The 15494-nt window shown below is 43.6% G+C and overlaps 1 protein-coding gene across 1 annotated transcript in view; it reads left to right on the plus strand.

Annotated features, from left to right (window-relative positions):
* The window catches only part of LOC111949655 (delta and Notch-like epidermal growth factor-related receptor), a 77188-nt gene that overhangs the window by 44521 nt on the left and 17173 nt on the right, over nt 1-15494 (plus strand). The window contains exons 4-7 of the mRNA XM_023966997.2: nt 4616-4779; nt 7109-7257; nt 8415-8568; nt 9414-9527. Coding sequence (XP_023822765.1) covers nt 4616-4779; nt 7109-7257; nt 8415-8568; nt 9414-9527 — 581 coding nt within the window. The remainder of the gene's footprint in view (nt 1-4615; nt 4780-7108; nt 7258-8414; nt 8569-9413; nt 9528-15494) is intronic.

Genomic DNA, 15494 nt, shown 5'->3' on the forward strand with positions numbered 1-15494 from the left:
TCTCCCTCTCCTGCCCGTTTATCCTAACCTCTCCCTCTCTCTTCCTGTTTTATCCTAACTCTCCCCTCTCCCCCCTGTTTATCCTATCCTCTCTCTCTCCTCCCGTTTATCCTAACCCCTCCTCCCCTGTTTATCCTAAACCTCTCCTTTATCTAACCTCCCTTCTCACTCCCTGTTTATCCTAACCTCTATCTCCTGGTATCCTACTCTCCCTCTCTCCTTCCCTGTTTATCCTATCCTCTCCCTCTCTCTCCCTGTTTATCCTAACTCCTTCCTCTCCTCTTCCCGTGTTTATCCTAACCTCTCCTCTCTTCCCTGTTTATCCTATCCTCTCCTCTCTCTTCCCTGTTATCCAACCTCCCTCTCTCTTCCCTGTTTATCCTAACCTCTCCCTCTCCTTCCTGTTTATCCTACATCTCCTGTTTATCCTAACCTCTCCTTTCTCGCTCCCTGTTTATCCTAACCTCTCCCTCTCTTCCCCTGTTTATCCTATCTCTCCCTCTCTCTTCCCTGTTTATCCTAACCTCTCCCTCTTCTCTTCCCTGTTTATCCTATCCTCTCCCTCTCTCTTGCCCTGTTTATCCTAACATCTCCCTCTCCTTCCTGTTATCCTATCCTCTCCCTCTCACTCCTGTTTATCCTAACCTCCCCCTCTCTCTTCCCTGTTTATCCTAACTCTCCTCTCCTTCCCTGTTTATCCTAACCTCTCCCTCTCTCCCCCTGGTTTATCCTAACTCTCTCCCTCTCTCGCTTTTTTATCCTAATCCTCTCCCTCTCCCTTCCCTGTTTATCCTAACCTCTCCCTCCCCTGTTTATCCTAACCTCTCCTCTCTCTTCCCTGTTTATCTAACCTCTCCCTCTCCTTCCCTGTTTATCCTAACCTCTCCCTCTCTCTCCCCTGTTTATCCTATCCTCTCCCTCTCTCTTCCCTGTTTATCCTAACCTCTCCCTCCCCTGTTTATCCTATCCTCTCCGTCTCCTTCCCTGTTTTATCCTAACCTCTCCCTCTCTCCCTGTTTATCCTAAACCCCTCCCTCTCTCTCCTGTTTATCCTACCTCTCCTCTCTCCCCTGTTTATGCCTAACCCCTTCCGATCTCCTCTCCCTGTTTATCCTATCCTCTCCCCACTCTCTTCCTGTTTAATCCTAACCTCTCCCTCCCCTGTTTATCCTACCTCTCCCTCTCTTCCCTGTTTATCCTAACCTCTCCTCTCTCTCGCTGTTTTTATCCAACCTCCCCTCTCTCTCCCTGTTTATCCTATCTCTCTTCCCTCCATGAACTGTAGTTCTGCATAAAACCACACTGGAGACTGCACTACATCTGTCTTCCCTTGAGATCATTGTCTTATGATTATCGTCCTGTGTCATTTACATGGAACTTGCAGTCTTTTATTATTCTGTCAGCAACCCCGATGGTAGCAAATTACCTCCATTGTGTTGCCCAAGTATAGTGCCTGACTGCAATGTGTTCCGATTTAAGCAAGCATCATAAATGTCCTTTATTGGTCATCCAAAGTGGTCAATGTATAGTGTCTCATTATAAATGACAGGAGAGTGGAAACATAAGAGGTCTTTATCAGCATAACAGTCTCCGCTCTTGGCTGTAGGCAAATATCGTTTTTGTGTTGTGTTTGTGTGCTAATTACTGATAGTGCCTGCATGCATGCAAGCTCACATGCAGACAATTCTACACACCCCACTCTTGTATATGCAGCCTGCCTTTGAAGCATCTCTTTGAGTAGCCTATTCATTTTCAGTTCTTCCTGTGCCATCCAAATTTGTGCTTAGCCTAGTCAGTCAAGTTAACATGACTAGCTAGCTAAACAATGTTGTTCGTTATCAAAACCAAAAATTGCGGCTTGCGTGTATTTATAAAATGGCCCGCGACATGGGCACAAATCCGTGGCGGGAAAAAAATATATAGCTCTGGTAATATTGGGCATAACTTTTACATGATTTTGGCTACAGGCACATGGCCTTCAGCAATGTTAATGCGCAAGCATTGACACTAGCTGTGTTTCGTGTTGTGTCCTGTGCTTAAAAGGGTCCGTTACGGAAACACATGCTCTTAAAAGTTTCCGTGCGGTGAGGAAATGGAGACGCGATTAACGGTGTAAATAAAATGTACGTCGATAAACATGTAGCGCATAAATGCATTATTAACTCGCTAACGTTGACCGCCCTAATTTAGAGACAGCTTAATTGCTTTAAACCAGTCGTCCAATTTTTTTTWTTTATTACGAATTCATTTTAACGATCAATTTCTGACCATCTTTATCAGACAGAAAGATGTTGGTGTCATCAGCAAACAATATAACATGTACACAATCAAAATTGTCATTAACATCAATTTAAAATAAAAGCTATGRGCCAAGGATCAAACCTTGAGGAATCTCAATAGGGCATGTTCTTAAACTCCAAAACTGTGCTGTTCCACAAAACAGTTTCCTATTAACTAAGTAACTCCTAAACCAGTCGAGGTCTCTATTTCGAAGGCCATAAGTTTGTAATTTATGCAACAACAAAAAATGGTGCTCAATGCTATCAAAAGCTTTTGAAAGGTCAATACCTACTTACCTGTGTGTGTTTATTTATCTGTGAGTGACTCAGCCAGTGGGAGGAGTCTGGGAGTGTAGCTGGTCTTGTGTTAAGTTGGAGTGCATCTGCTTTGCTGACACTGTCTGTCTGTGCAGAGAGACTCTCTCTTCCAGTAATTGGCCCAAAGTCAGATGAGTAATGGCCCTTGACCACAGCAGTCATAACTCTACTCCCTCGCCTTCAGAGYTGTTCAGTCACCGCAGTAAGCAGTATAGTACCCCCACTGAGACAGGACCAGGCATTACTCATGTCCACCATTCCATCCTACGAGCATGGTGGTTGTGTGTCTTTTAAAATGTATACAGTGCCTTCAGAAGGTATTCATATCCCTTGACTTATTTGACATTTTGTTGTGTTCTCACGCATCTACACACAATACACCACAATGAAAAAGTTAAAACAAATGTATTGAAAATAAAATACAGAAATATCTCATTTACATATAGTACCAGTCAAAAGTTTGGACAAACCTACTCATTCCATGGTTTTTCTTTATTTTTACTATTTTCTACAATGTAGAATAATCTAAACGAACTTCATCAAAACTATGAAATACCACATATGGAATCATGTAGGAACCTAAAAAGTGTTAAACAAATCAAAATATATTTTATTTTTGAAATTCTTCAAAGTAGCCCTCCTTTGCCTTGATTACAGCTTTGCACACTCTTGGCATTCTCTCAACCACCTTCACGAGGTAGTCTCCTGGAATGCATTTCAATTAGCGGGTGTGCGTTGTTAAAAGTTAATTTGTGGAATTTATTTCCTTCTTAATGCGTTTGAGCCAATCAGTTGTGTCAAGAACAGCTCAAATAAGCAAAGAGAAACGAGAGTACATCATTACTTTAAGACATGTAGGTCAGTCAATCCAGAAATGTTCATAAACTTTGAAAGTTTCTTCAAGTGCAGTCGCAAAAACCATCAAGCGCTATGATAAAACTGTCTCTCATGAGGACCGCCACAGGAAAGGAAGACCCAGTTACCTCTGCTGCAGAGGATAAGTTCATTATAGTTCCAGGCCTCAGAAATTACAGCCCAAATAAATGCTTCACAGAGTTCAACAGACACATCTCAACATCAACTGTTCAGAGGAGACGGCGTGAATCAGCCCTTCAAGGTCGAATTGCTTCAAAGAAACCACTACTAAAGGACACCAATAAGAAGAGACTTGCTTGGGCCAAGAAACACGAGCAGTAGACATGAGACTGGTGGAAATATGTCCTTTGGTCTGATGAGTCCAAATTTGAGATTTTTGGTTCCAACCGCTGTGTCTTTGTGAGATGCAGATYAGGTGAACGGATGATCTCCGCATGTGTGGTTCCCACCGTGAAGCATGGAGGAGGAGGTGTGATGGTGTTGGGGTGCTTTGCTGGTGACACTGTCTGTGATTTATTTAGAATTCAAGGCACACTTAACCAGCATGGCTACCACAGCATTCTGCAGCGATAAGCCGTCCCATCTGGTTTGCGCTTAGTGGGAATATAATTTATTTTTCAACAGGACAATGACCCAACACACCTCCAAGCTGCATCAGATAACCTGGCCTCCACAATCACCCGACCTCAACCTAATTGAAATGGTTTGGGATGAGTTGGACCGCAGAGTGAATGAAAAGCAGCCAACAAGTGCTCAGCATATGTGGGAACTCCTTCAAGACTGTTGGAAAAGCATTCCAGGTGAAGCTGGTTGAGAGAATGCCACGAGTGTGCAAAGCTGTCATCAAGGCAAAGGGTGCTCAATTTGGAGTGTCAAAGCAAAGGTTGTGAATACTTATGTAAATCAGATATTTCTGTATTTAATTTGTAATACATTTTTCCAAAAACATGTTTTCACTTTGTCATTACGGGGAATTATGTGTGCTTTAATCCATTTGGAATTCTGTCTGTGACAACTAAATGTGGAATAAATGAAGGGATATGAATACTTTCTGAATGCACTGTAGCAGGCTGGTAACAAAAGTGTTTGGTTTCGAGGACTCTCTCTCTCTCACACTCCCTCCCGTCTCCCTCTCTCTTCAGGATCGTAGTGAATGTGAGTGGAGCGCCCGTCCTTTGGCGTGTCGGAGAGGATGGCTTCCAGCGTTCCTCCTTGGTGGAGGGGACCATCATGTGGTTCCAGCAGGCCTCGGATGGACTGGTGGTCCCTGACCACTCCCTCCCTCTTGGACACAACTACTTCCTCAGTAAGGCCCCTCCTCCATCTCAATTTACTTACTTACGTAATCCTGTCTGTTCCTAGGTGGAACAGAAGATTCCCCCCCCCACCTCAATACAACTGTTAAAAAGCATATGTAGGAATATAGGTTACTTTATTCTGTCTGTCCATTTGGTGGTAAATGTACAGGTGTTTTTATGGCGCTATCACTTCAATACTGCCAAACCTGTCATTGGTGCCAACTGTATTTTGCGTTAGAGATGGCTATCTTCAACTCCAAGGGAATGCATCTTTGCATAGCACATATAGGGATAAAAGTGCATATTATACATATTCCTATTTAGAAGTTACTTGTAGTTTATTGGTATAAGGTACCTCAAAGTCAGAGACAAACGACCCTGATCAAACAAGCCCATTGGGTAATAGGATGGAATGGTATTCCATCATGTTTTCAATACTAACATTCACATTCTCTGCAGTGTTCTGAGTTGTCTGGATCAGTAATTTGCATGGAATGTCAATCAAGAACGCAATATCCATACAATTCATAAACAGTATGATAATGGCTCATTTGTATGGGGCTGGCGCACATAAACAGTTGGCTCTGCAATTCAGGTTTGTTGTTTTTCTGCATATTTTACCGTTAAGATTATTTTCAATGAGGAATGTTACAGTAACGTACGTCTGAAGGTTCGGTGGATTCCAGCAGGTGTGGCGTCGTAATTGGTGTCCTTCCCTTTAGTGAATCGTCTGCTTGACCCGTGTGCGTGGTCTCCATACCAACATTGCTGTATTAGTTCTCAGCCTGTCTGTCCACTGACCTTGAGCTGGCTGGAGACACTCCGCCTGAGATCCTGCGGCTCTGTCTGGGGAGTGAGGGAGGAGAGAATTAAAGAGAGAGAGAGAAAAGGAGAGAGAAAGAGTGAGAGTCGTTTTTCTGTCATCGTGTTTGGTTGTTTACCAGTCAAAGACTCTGGATAATAAATGAGTCACGTCCTTGAGAGCAAGGCTGCTGTGGAGATGTGTGTGTGTGCTTGTGTGCATCTCACATAATCTGTCTCACATGCAAAACATGCAGTACACACGAACAAGTGCACACACACTCCCACTCGTGCACGCATGTACCACATGTTCGTACATCTGAGACAGCTAGTGTGAATGAAATAATGATGGTGGCAGAGTGGATTGTAAAAATATATATATATATATATATATAGGATTCAACTCACAATTGTAAGGCAACCAGCTGCAATAGGATTGTGAATTTGCTCAGCAGAAATGTTGTTGAGTAAACTCACAACAAAAAGTTTGTGCTTGAACATTTTGTTGAGCAAACTTACAATCATATTGCAGTTGATTGCCTTACAATTGAGTTTAATCTTTTTTTTACAGTGCGTGCATTTAGGCAGGCAGCCCAATTCTAATCTTTTTTTTTCACTAATTAGTCTTTTGAACAATCAGTTAAGCTCTGAAAAAAATCTGATGTGAAAAGATCTGATGTGATTGGTCAAAAGACCAATTAGTGAAAAAAAATATCAGTATTGGGCTGCTTGTCTAAACGCAGTGTAAGTGTGTGTGTGCATGTAAGTGCTGCATCAGAGAGCAGTGACTTTGCATTTGTGAGTTTGTGTTGTGAGGAACAGATGTTATTGGGCTGACCTAACCAGAAAATGGTGAGGTGTTAGGGGACCAGCTTTTATAGACGCCTGATTGGCTGCAGGGCTTTGTTGTGGCAAAGACTCGTCCTGGCTTTGCTCACGCCTCATTGGCTCATAGCAGGTCCCTAATAACGACTGTTAATCTTCACTTTGAGGCTATTTTAAAATAGAGGCTTCTGGTAGCAGTCTGCTGTGTGTCACATGACACATAAATAACAAAACAATAACTCATCTATTTTGGTTTTGATTCATATTTGCTAGCATGGCCTTTTCCTCTCCATTTCTCTAATTGTTGGTCGCCGGGAAATACATTTATCTTTTTCAATGGAAGCTAGGTGTCTTATCTAGGCAATGATCCATAAGCAACCCCTCCTAGAACATTTGTCAAACACAAGGTGTTCTGGTCAATGTTATGTACGATGAYGTTAAGATAGCAAACTTGTGTAGAACCGGACATGTTTGACCATAATCTTCTTTGCAAGGAACCATTAATTCTCTCTGCACCTTATCTAAACACAATGCCTCTGTCCCTACATACATGTTGACCTCCCCTACCTTTCTCTCCAGTTACATTGGCAATATTGAATATTGCTCACATTTAATCAGTCTTTTCATATTTATCAAGGTGAACCAGCTAGGACCTTAGGATAGAATAAATATTTTTTGATTGATCTTGTTTTTTTCTCTCTCCCGTTGTAGGTGTGCTGCGCGTGGGCACCCCCAGTGGCTCGGAAGTCACCCTGCGTCTCAATCTGACAGTGAAGGCCAGCAGCTGTGTGGAGCCTGGCAGCCGCTTCAGTGACCCACAATGCTCTGGGAAGGGGAAGTGCATCACCCAGTCCTCTGTGGTAAGAGATCAGGGGTCAAATATGTGATGTCACCTGTCCTTGGGTCGGTGAATCAATCCCTTGTCTTTGGGCTTGATCCTGTGAACACTATTTTAAGGCTTAACATGTCACTTTCAATATTCAGAAAACTGATTTTCCCACTCAATATACTGGAAGGTAATTGCTTAAATTCAGCAGAATATTGTAAGATTGCGACACTATTGTCTTGATGATACACTATGCGGTAACATAGCAACAGGAGACTGAGTGGAGAAAAAGATAAGCAAGACAGAATAAAGACCATGCCTTATTGCCATGGGAACAGAGATAGGTATAAATGTATTGTGGGATGGAGACAGAGTTCTTAATAATAAAGTCCTGCATCCCTACTGCTCCCCCGCTCCCTGGGTCCCTAGAGGCATTGCAGTTAGCAGAATAATCACTGCTGCAGAGAGGAGTAGACTGCTGCAGAGAGGAGTAGACTGCTGCAGAGAGGAGTAGACTGCTGCAGAGAGGAGTAGACTGCTGCAGAGAGGAGTAGACTGCTGCAGAGAGGAGTAGACTGCTGCAGAGAGGAGTAGACTGCTGCAGAGAGGAGTAGACTGCTGCAGAGAGGAGTAGACTGCTGCAGAGAGGAGTAGACTGTTGCAGAAAGGAGTAGACTGCTGCAGAGAGGAGTAGAGAGAGGAAATGAAGAGAAGTGAAGAGAGGGAGAAAAAATAAGAAAGGGAGAGGATAGAAGAGAGGAGGGGAGAGAGGAGACGTGTGTTAGACTGAGGGCCTGCTAGCTCTTTCCCTCCTGCCTACAGGTGCAGTGTTAGAGGGTGATTTAGCACACCACACTTTGGGGAGCTGGGAAGAAAAGGGCATCGGTGGGGTTTAGAGGACTAACAATAGAGAATCCCAGGGTTGTACATCTCAATAGAGCCGCATGTAGCCCCAGTAACTAGAACCATCCCAGTGACAGACAAAGTGTTGAGCATTATGCTCAGAATGTTCCACAATGTTATCTGACCATTCAGTCTCATCAGTTTTTCTTCTCATCACATGAACCCCTATACTAGTCACATATAGAGCCATGAGTTTATCCTGGTCAGGTCATGTGGTTGGGAGAAACTGGCACTAGTTTTGGTACCTTTAGTCAGTCAGTGTGTGACAGTGACCCCTCTGACCTCCAGAGCACCTTCTTCTGTGAGTGTGAGAATGGTTACTCTGGAATCTTCTGTGAGGAGTTTGATGCCTGCCACCTCAGGCCCTGCCAGAACTACGCCATCTGTAGTGACCTGAGGCAGGGGGACGAGGGCCGCAACTTCACTTGTATCTGCCCTGCAGGTAACTACTGTGTGTTTGTGTGTGTGTGTCTGTGTGTACATGCGTATGTGCGTGCATCACAGGAGGCTGCTGAGGGGAGAACAGCTCATAGTAATGGCCAGAATGGAGCAAAGAGAATGGCATCAAACACCTGCAAGCCACGTGTTTGATGTATTTGATGCCATTCCACCTATTCCGCTCCAGTCATTACCACAAGCCTGTTCTCCCCAATTAAGGTGCCACCAACCTCCTGAGGCCTGCGTGTGTGAGTGTCTCCAAATGAAATAGGTGGACGCAGAGAAGAGTGCACCCTTTCAACTTGTCAATTAGATATATTTGGGGCCCGGACCAGTGAGGGCAGCTTTGATCCACCTGAGAGGATACTTGCCTTGTTATAGAAGCAGAGGCTGGAGCTGTTGTTGATGGCCAGCCACATCTTATTAGAGAAGAGTGATTACAGGACTGTGGTGGTATGCCTGCCTGCCTGCCTGACAGACAGACTGAGGGCAGTGGGTTCTCACAGGCTCATCTAGAGCAATGTGGAGGCCGCACTACGTGATTGATGGGTAGTAAGGTTGGGGGTAATTGGCTAGATGCAGGACGTGTTCTTGGAAGAGTGAGTGTTCTGTTTTGAATTGACCTGATGAGTTAATGAAAATAGACAGTCATGGGGAAGTGTGAGACATAGGGTGGCCTGTGTGTGTGTTGCGTACATCTGCTTTTTTGTGTGTGTGTGTGTTCTTGTTATAGCCAAAGTTGGATGGTTTGCATGTCAGTGCGTAAGAGTTGCGGGTGTATGTTTTGCTCCTTCTGTGTGTGTTCAGGTTTAATGCTATGTGACACTGTGTTTCGTCTGTGTGCTCCAGGGTTCGAGGGTGGTCTTTGCCAGTTGCAGGTGGACCACTGCCTGTCTCAGCCCTGCAGGAACGGGGCTACCTGCTCCAGCAGCCTGGCTGGACCCAGGTGCTACTGCCCTGAGGGTAGGTACTTTATCATAACTCTGCCTCGAGGGTAGTAGGTACCCCAGTACCAATAGCACAGCAATGCTCTGAGTGCAGACCATCTATTGCCATAACATAACATGTACAGATCCACAGCAATGAACAATAGCAAGAATGTACTGCACAATACCACGTTGTTAATCCGTTTTATTTTCAGAGCCTCATTAGCTGGTTGTGTGTGTGTTGGACTGTCCTGGTTCCCTGGTCTAGGCGTGCGTCTGGTGGTGTGTGTGAGTCTGAATATGTGTGTGAGGATATCCTAGTTCCGCTGCCGTTCGTTTCTGTGCCTGCTCAGTGTTTATCTGTGCCAGACCGTTGCTTAATTTAAACCTTCCTCCACTAGTCTAATTAGTCCTCCTAGYCCTAACGACCGGCTCTCTGCCCCACATGGGAAATCTACACCCGCTAAAACTACATTTTGACAAACACAGCACTCCTAAATAAGGGCATGCCAACCCACGCTTTTTATAAATACACACAAACGCACACACACGAGCACGCGAACACACGCACACAGACACTGCCATGCGAAACCATTCCGGAATAATCCTCTTCGAACACATTAATAAAACAACAGAGGTATGAATGTAAAACCTGGTCCAAAAAATATGGTACATTGCAGGTACAATTCCCTGCGGTCACTGAGTTCTGATCCACAGTCCTGCTAACAACGCAACTTGGATTAAATTATTAATCTTACACTGTTGGACGAACGCCAACCAGAATTGTTTTATCCATACACAGCAGTTTTTTTCCCCTTTGGTTGTTTTCACAGAATGATCATGGTTGTGGTGCAACAATGGGGGTGGAAACTGCTTCAGCACTTGGTAATTAGTGCGACAAGGAGTTGTGTGTGTGTGAGAGAGACTAAGTATTGAACAKGCTCGTTAGGTAATCCTGCCGTTTGAAGCCTTTAATGGCAATTAGCCTATCACATTCTCGAATGACCAGATGACTGCAGAGGTGACTGCAGAGGTGACTGCAGAGGTGACTGCAGAGGTGACTGCAGAGGTGACAACAATCAGCCAGTGGGGGGTGATGAGGAGGCACCTTGCCTCACCTCTACCTCTGTTTATACACAAACACACTAGGATTGGGAGCGTACGGCTCCACACTGCAGACTCCAGGCTGTAGACTCCAAGCTGCAGACTCCTGTCCATCTGATTCCCATCCAGTCGTGAGAGACTGAGCAGGAGAGACGTAAAGAATGTGTTAGGGTTCACAGTTGTTTTCTTGTTGTTTTCTGGCAGGTGACTGAGGGCAGCAGTATAGCAGAGTTGTATTCTACAAAGCAGGATTATGGAGTTAGCCAACTAACTTGTCTAAATATTCTGCTAACTTTTTATTTTTTAGAAAGATCAGCTTGAAATGGGCATGGTCTAATTGAATTAACAGACAAATAGACATATTTAAGTTTAGCTTTTTAAATGATCTATAAAATCAATAATTATTTCTGGTTGCTTATCAAGGTTAGCTGGCTAACTAATTGATCCTGCTTTGTAGCATACCTCTTAGTACTAGGTACAGAGAAGTTGTGAAGTGCTAAAGTTGGAGTTGACGGACCTGGAATTATGGGGAATGAGGAAAATACACACTCTTGTACTGTTGTTAATTTACCTCCACTGTTTCCTTTTGGACTAGACTGTCTCTTATTTATTTGGAGAAGACGTGACAAGTATCTTTACTCTAGATCCTCTCTTTAACTATCACTGTCTCCGGAGACACATGCAGTGAAGAGCTGTAATGATCAGTTGGCTTCGTTTGGCAGTGCATAAAAAAGTGATGGATGACAACAGATTACAACAATAGCAGAGGCAAGCATAGCAGAATCACGGATAATGATCATCAAATGCCACTGCTGAAGGCAAATAGCAGGTGAGCAGGTGTATAGTAGTAGTTTGATAGCAGAGCAGTATCATAAACATGACACAAGTTCGGTTATTAGGTGTCATGTCCATTCATGACCAATCATGTCAGAGCGCCTTTGAGCCCTGGCCAAAAGTAGTGCAACTATCATGGTTTTACCAATTTGACTTCAGATTCAGACTTTTATCCACGTTTCTCCAAATGTCAAATCTTGAAAATAAGGGTTGGGATAGGGTTAACACATTAACTTTAGTCATTCATTCTGAATGGTTGGTTAAGGGTTGGGATAGGGTTAACACATTAACTTTAGGCATCCATTCTGAATGGTTAAGTTAAGGGTTAAGGTTTGGGATATGGTTAAAACCAGACTGTAAAAAATGAGTGTCTACCACTGGGATTGAACGCGCAATCGGATTCAAAGTCATGGGATTGACGTATCCTCCTCAGGACATGGACAGACGTCCAATTTCAAAGTCAATCTTGAGCGATCTGCTTGATGATATATGGGTACCATTTCAGACACAGCCAGAGCCTCTTGAGGAGGTTGCTCCCAGCAGTCCTCCTAGCTCTCTCTGTCCTCTGAGGTCTCACTCTCAGCTCTGGGACTGGCACTGTCTCCAGTGAGGAACAGGAGGGCTGGAGGTACTATATTTAGACTCCTAACTCACTCTATTGGAGTACAGCTGCTCTGCTAAAGCTGCTCTCCTTTCATATCAGAGCTCCCCTGGGAATCTGGTTAAGTGTGCAGGCTTGGTAAAGTATGTGTGTGGTGGTTAAAACAAAAATCCAGAAAATCACATTGTATGATTTTTAAGTAATTCATTTGCATTTTATTGCATGACATAAGTATTTGATCACCTACCAACCAGTAAGATTCCGGCTCTCACAGACCTGTTCGTTTTTCTTTAAGAAGCCCTCCTGTTCTCCACTCATTACCTGTATTAACTGCACCTGTTTGAACTCGTTACCTGTATAAAAGACACCTGTCCACACACTCAATCAAACAGACTCCAACCTCTCCACAATGGCCAAGACCAGAGAGCTGTGTAAGGACATCAGGGATCAAATTGTAGACCTGCACAAGGCTGGGATGGCTACAGGACAATAGGCAAGCAGCTTGGTGAGAAGGCAACAACTGTTGGCGCAATTATTAGAAAATGGAAGAAGTTCAAGATGACGGTCAATCACCCTCGGTCTGGGGCTCCATGCAAGATCTCACCTCGTGGGGCATCAATGATCATGAGGAAGGTGAGGGATCAGCCCAGAACTACACGGCAGGACCTGGTCAATGACCTGAAGAGAGCTGGGACCACAGTCTCAAAGAAAACCAATAGTAACACACTACGCCGTCATGGATCAAAATCCTGCAGTGCACGCAAGGTCCCTCTGCTCAAGCCAGCGCATGTCCAGGACCGTCTGAAGTTTGCCAATGACCATCTGGATTATCCAGAGGAGGAATGGGAGAAGGTCATGTGGTCTGATGAGACAAAAATGAGTTTTTTGGTCTAAATTCCACTCGCCGTGTTTGGAGGAAGAAGAAGGATGAGTACAACCCAAGAACCATCCCACCATGAAGCATGGAGGTGGAAACATCATTCTTTGGGGATGCTTTTCTGCAAAGGGGACAGGACGACTGCACCGTATTGAGGGGAGGATGGATGGGGCATGTATCGCGAGATCTTGGCCAACAACCTCCTTCCCTAAGTAAGAGCATTGAAGATGGGTCATGGCTGGGTCTTCCAGCATGACAACGACCCGAAACACACAGCCAGGGCAACTAAGGAGTGGCTCCGTAAGAAGCATCTCAAGGTCCTGGAGTGGCCTAGCCAGTCTCCAGACCTGAACCAATAGAAAATCTTTGGAGGGAGCTGAAAGTCCGTATTGCCCAGCGACAGCCCGAAACCTGAAGGATCTGGAGAAGGTCTGTATGGAGGAGGAGTGGGCCAAAATCCCTGCTGGCAGTGTGTACAAACCTGGTCAAAACTACAGGAAACGTATGATCTCTGTAATTGCAAACAAAGGTTTCTGTACACAATATTAGTTCTGCTTTTCTGATGTATCAAATACTTATGTCATGCAATAAAATGCTAATTAATTACTTAAAAATCATACAATGTGATTTTTGTTTTAGATTCCGTCTCTCACAGTTGAAGTGTACCTATGATAAAAAATTACAGACCTCTACATGCTTTTAAGTAGGAAAACCTGCAAAATGGCAGTGTATCAAATACTTGTTCTCCCCACTGTATATATACATTGTTGTAAAGATGTGCAAATGGTTAAAGTAAAATGGGAAAATAAATAAACATAAATATGGGTTGTATTTACAGTGGTGTTTGTTCTTCACTGGTTGCCCTTTTCTTGTGGCAACAGGTCACACAATTATTGCTGCTGTGATGGCACACTGTGGAATTTCACCCAGTAGATATGGGAGTTTATCAAAATCAGGTTTGTTCTCAAATCTTTTGTGGATCTGTGTAATCTGAGGGAAATATGTGTCTCTAATATGGTCATACATTGAGCAGGAGTTGAGCAGGAAGTGCAGCTCAGTTCCACCTCATTTTGTGGGCAGTGTGCACATAGGCTGTCTTGTCTTGAGAGCCATGTCTGCCTACGACGGCCTTTTCTCAATAGCAAGGCTATGCTCACTGAGTCTGTACATAGTCAAAGCTTTCCTTAAGTTTGGGTCAGTCACAGTGGTCAGGTATTCTGACACTGTGTAGTCTCTGTTTTAGGGCCAAATAGCATTCTAGTTTGCTCAGTTTTTTTGTTAATTCTTTCCAATGTGTCAAGTAATTATCTTTTTGTTTTCTCATGATTTAGTTGGGTCTAATTGTGTTGCTGTCCTGGGCTCTGTGGGTCTGTTTATGTTTGTGAACAGAGCCCAGGACCAGCTTGATGAGGAGACTCTTCTGCAGGTTCATCTCTCTGTAGGTGATGGCTTTGTTATGGAAGGTTTGGGAATCACTTCCTTTTTAGGTGGTTGTAGAATTTAATGTCGCTTTTCTAGATTTTGATAATTAGCGGGTATCGGCCTAATTCTGCTCTGCATGCATTATTTGGTGTTTTACGTTGTACACAGAGGATTTTTTGCAGAATCTTGCATGCAGAGTCTCAATTTGGTGTTTGTCCCATTTTGTGAATTTCTTAGTTGGTGAGCAGACCCAGACCTCACAACCATAAAGGCAATGGGTTATATGACTGATTCAAGTTTTTTATCCAGATCCTAATTGGTATGTTAACTTTTATGTTCCTTTTGATGGCATAGAAGGCTCTTCTTGCCTTGTCTCAGATCGTTTAGGCCAAGGTGTACAGTTAAAGTCGGAGGTTTACATACATTAGGTGGAGTCATTAAACTCGTTTTTTCAACCACTCCACAAATATCTTGTTAACAAACTTTAGTTTTGGCAAGTCGTTTAGGACATCTACACAAGTCATTTTCCAGCAATTGTTTACAGACAGATTATTTCACTTATAATTCACTGTATCACAATTCCAGTGGGTCAGAAGTTTACATACCTAAATTGACTGTGCCTTTAAACAGCTTGGAAAATTCCAGAAATTATGTCATGGCTTTAGAAGTTTCTGATAGGCTAATTGACATCATTGGTCAATTGGAGGTGTACCTGTGGATGTATTTCAAGGGATACCTTCAACTCAGTGCCTCTTTGCTTGACACATGGGAAAATCAAAAGAAGACCTCAAGAAAAAAATTGTAGACCTCACAAGTCTGGTTCATCTTGGGAGCAATTTCCAAACGCATGAAGGTACCACGTTCATCTGCACAAACAATAGTACGGCAAGTAATAAACACCCCATGGGACCACACCCAGCTCTTGTCAGGAGCAATGGGCCAAAATACATCCAACTTATTGTGGGAAGCTTGTGGAAGGCTAACCCGAAACATTTGACCCCAAGTTAAACAATTTAAAGGCAATGCTACCAAATACTAATTGAATGTATGTAAATTCTGACCCACTGGGAATGTGAAGAAGAAATATAAAGCTGAAATAAATAATTCTCGACTATTTTTCTGAAATTTCACATTTTTTAAATAAAGTGGTGCATCTACTCACCCAA

This window comes from Salvelinus sp. IW2-2015, linkage group LG22, assembly GCF_002910315.2.
Source record: "Salvelinus sp. IW2-2015 linkage group LG22, ASM291031v2, whole genome shotgun sequence".
NCBI lineage: Eukaryota > Metazoa > Chordata > Actinopteri > Salmoniformes > Salmonidae > Salvelinus > Salvelinus sp. IW2-2015.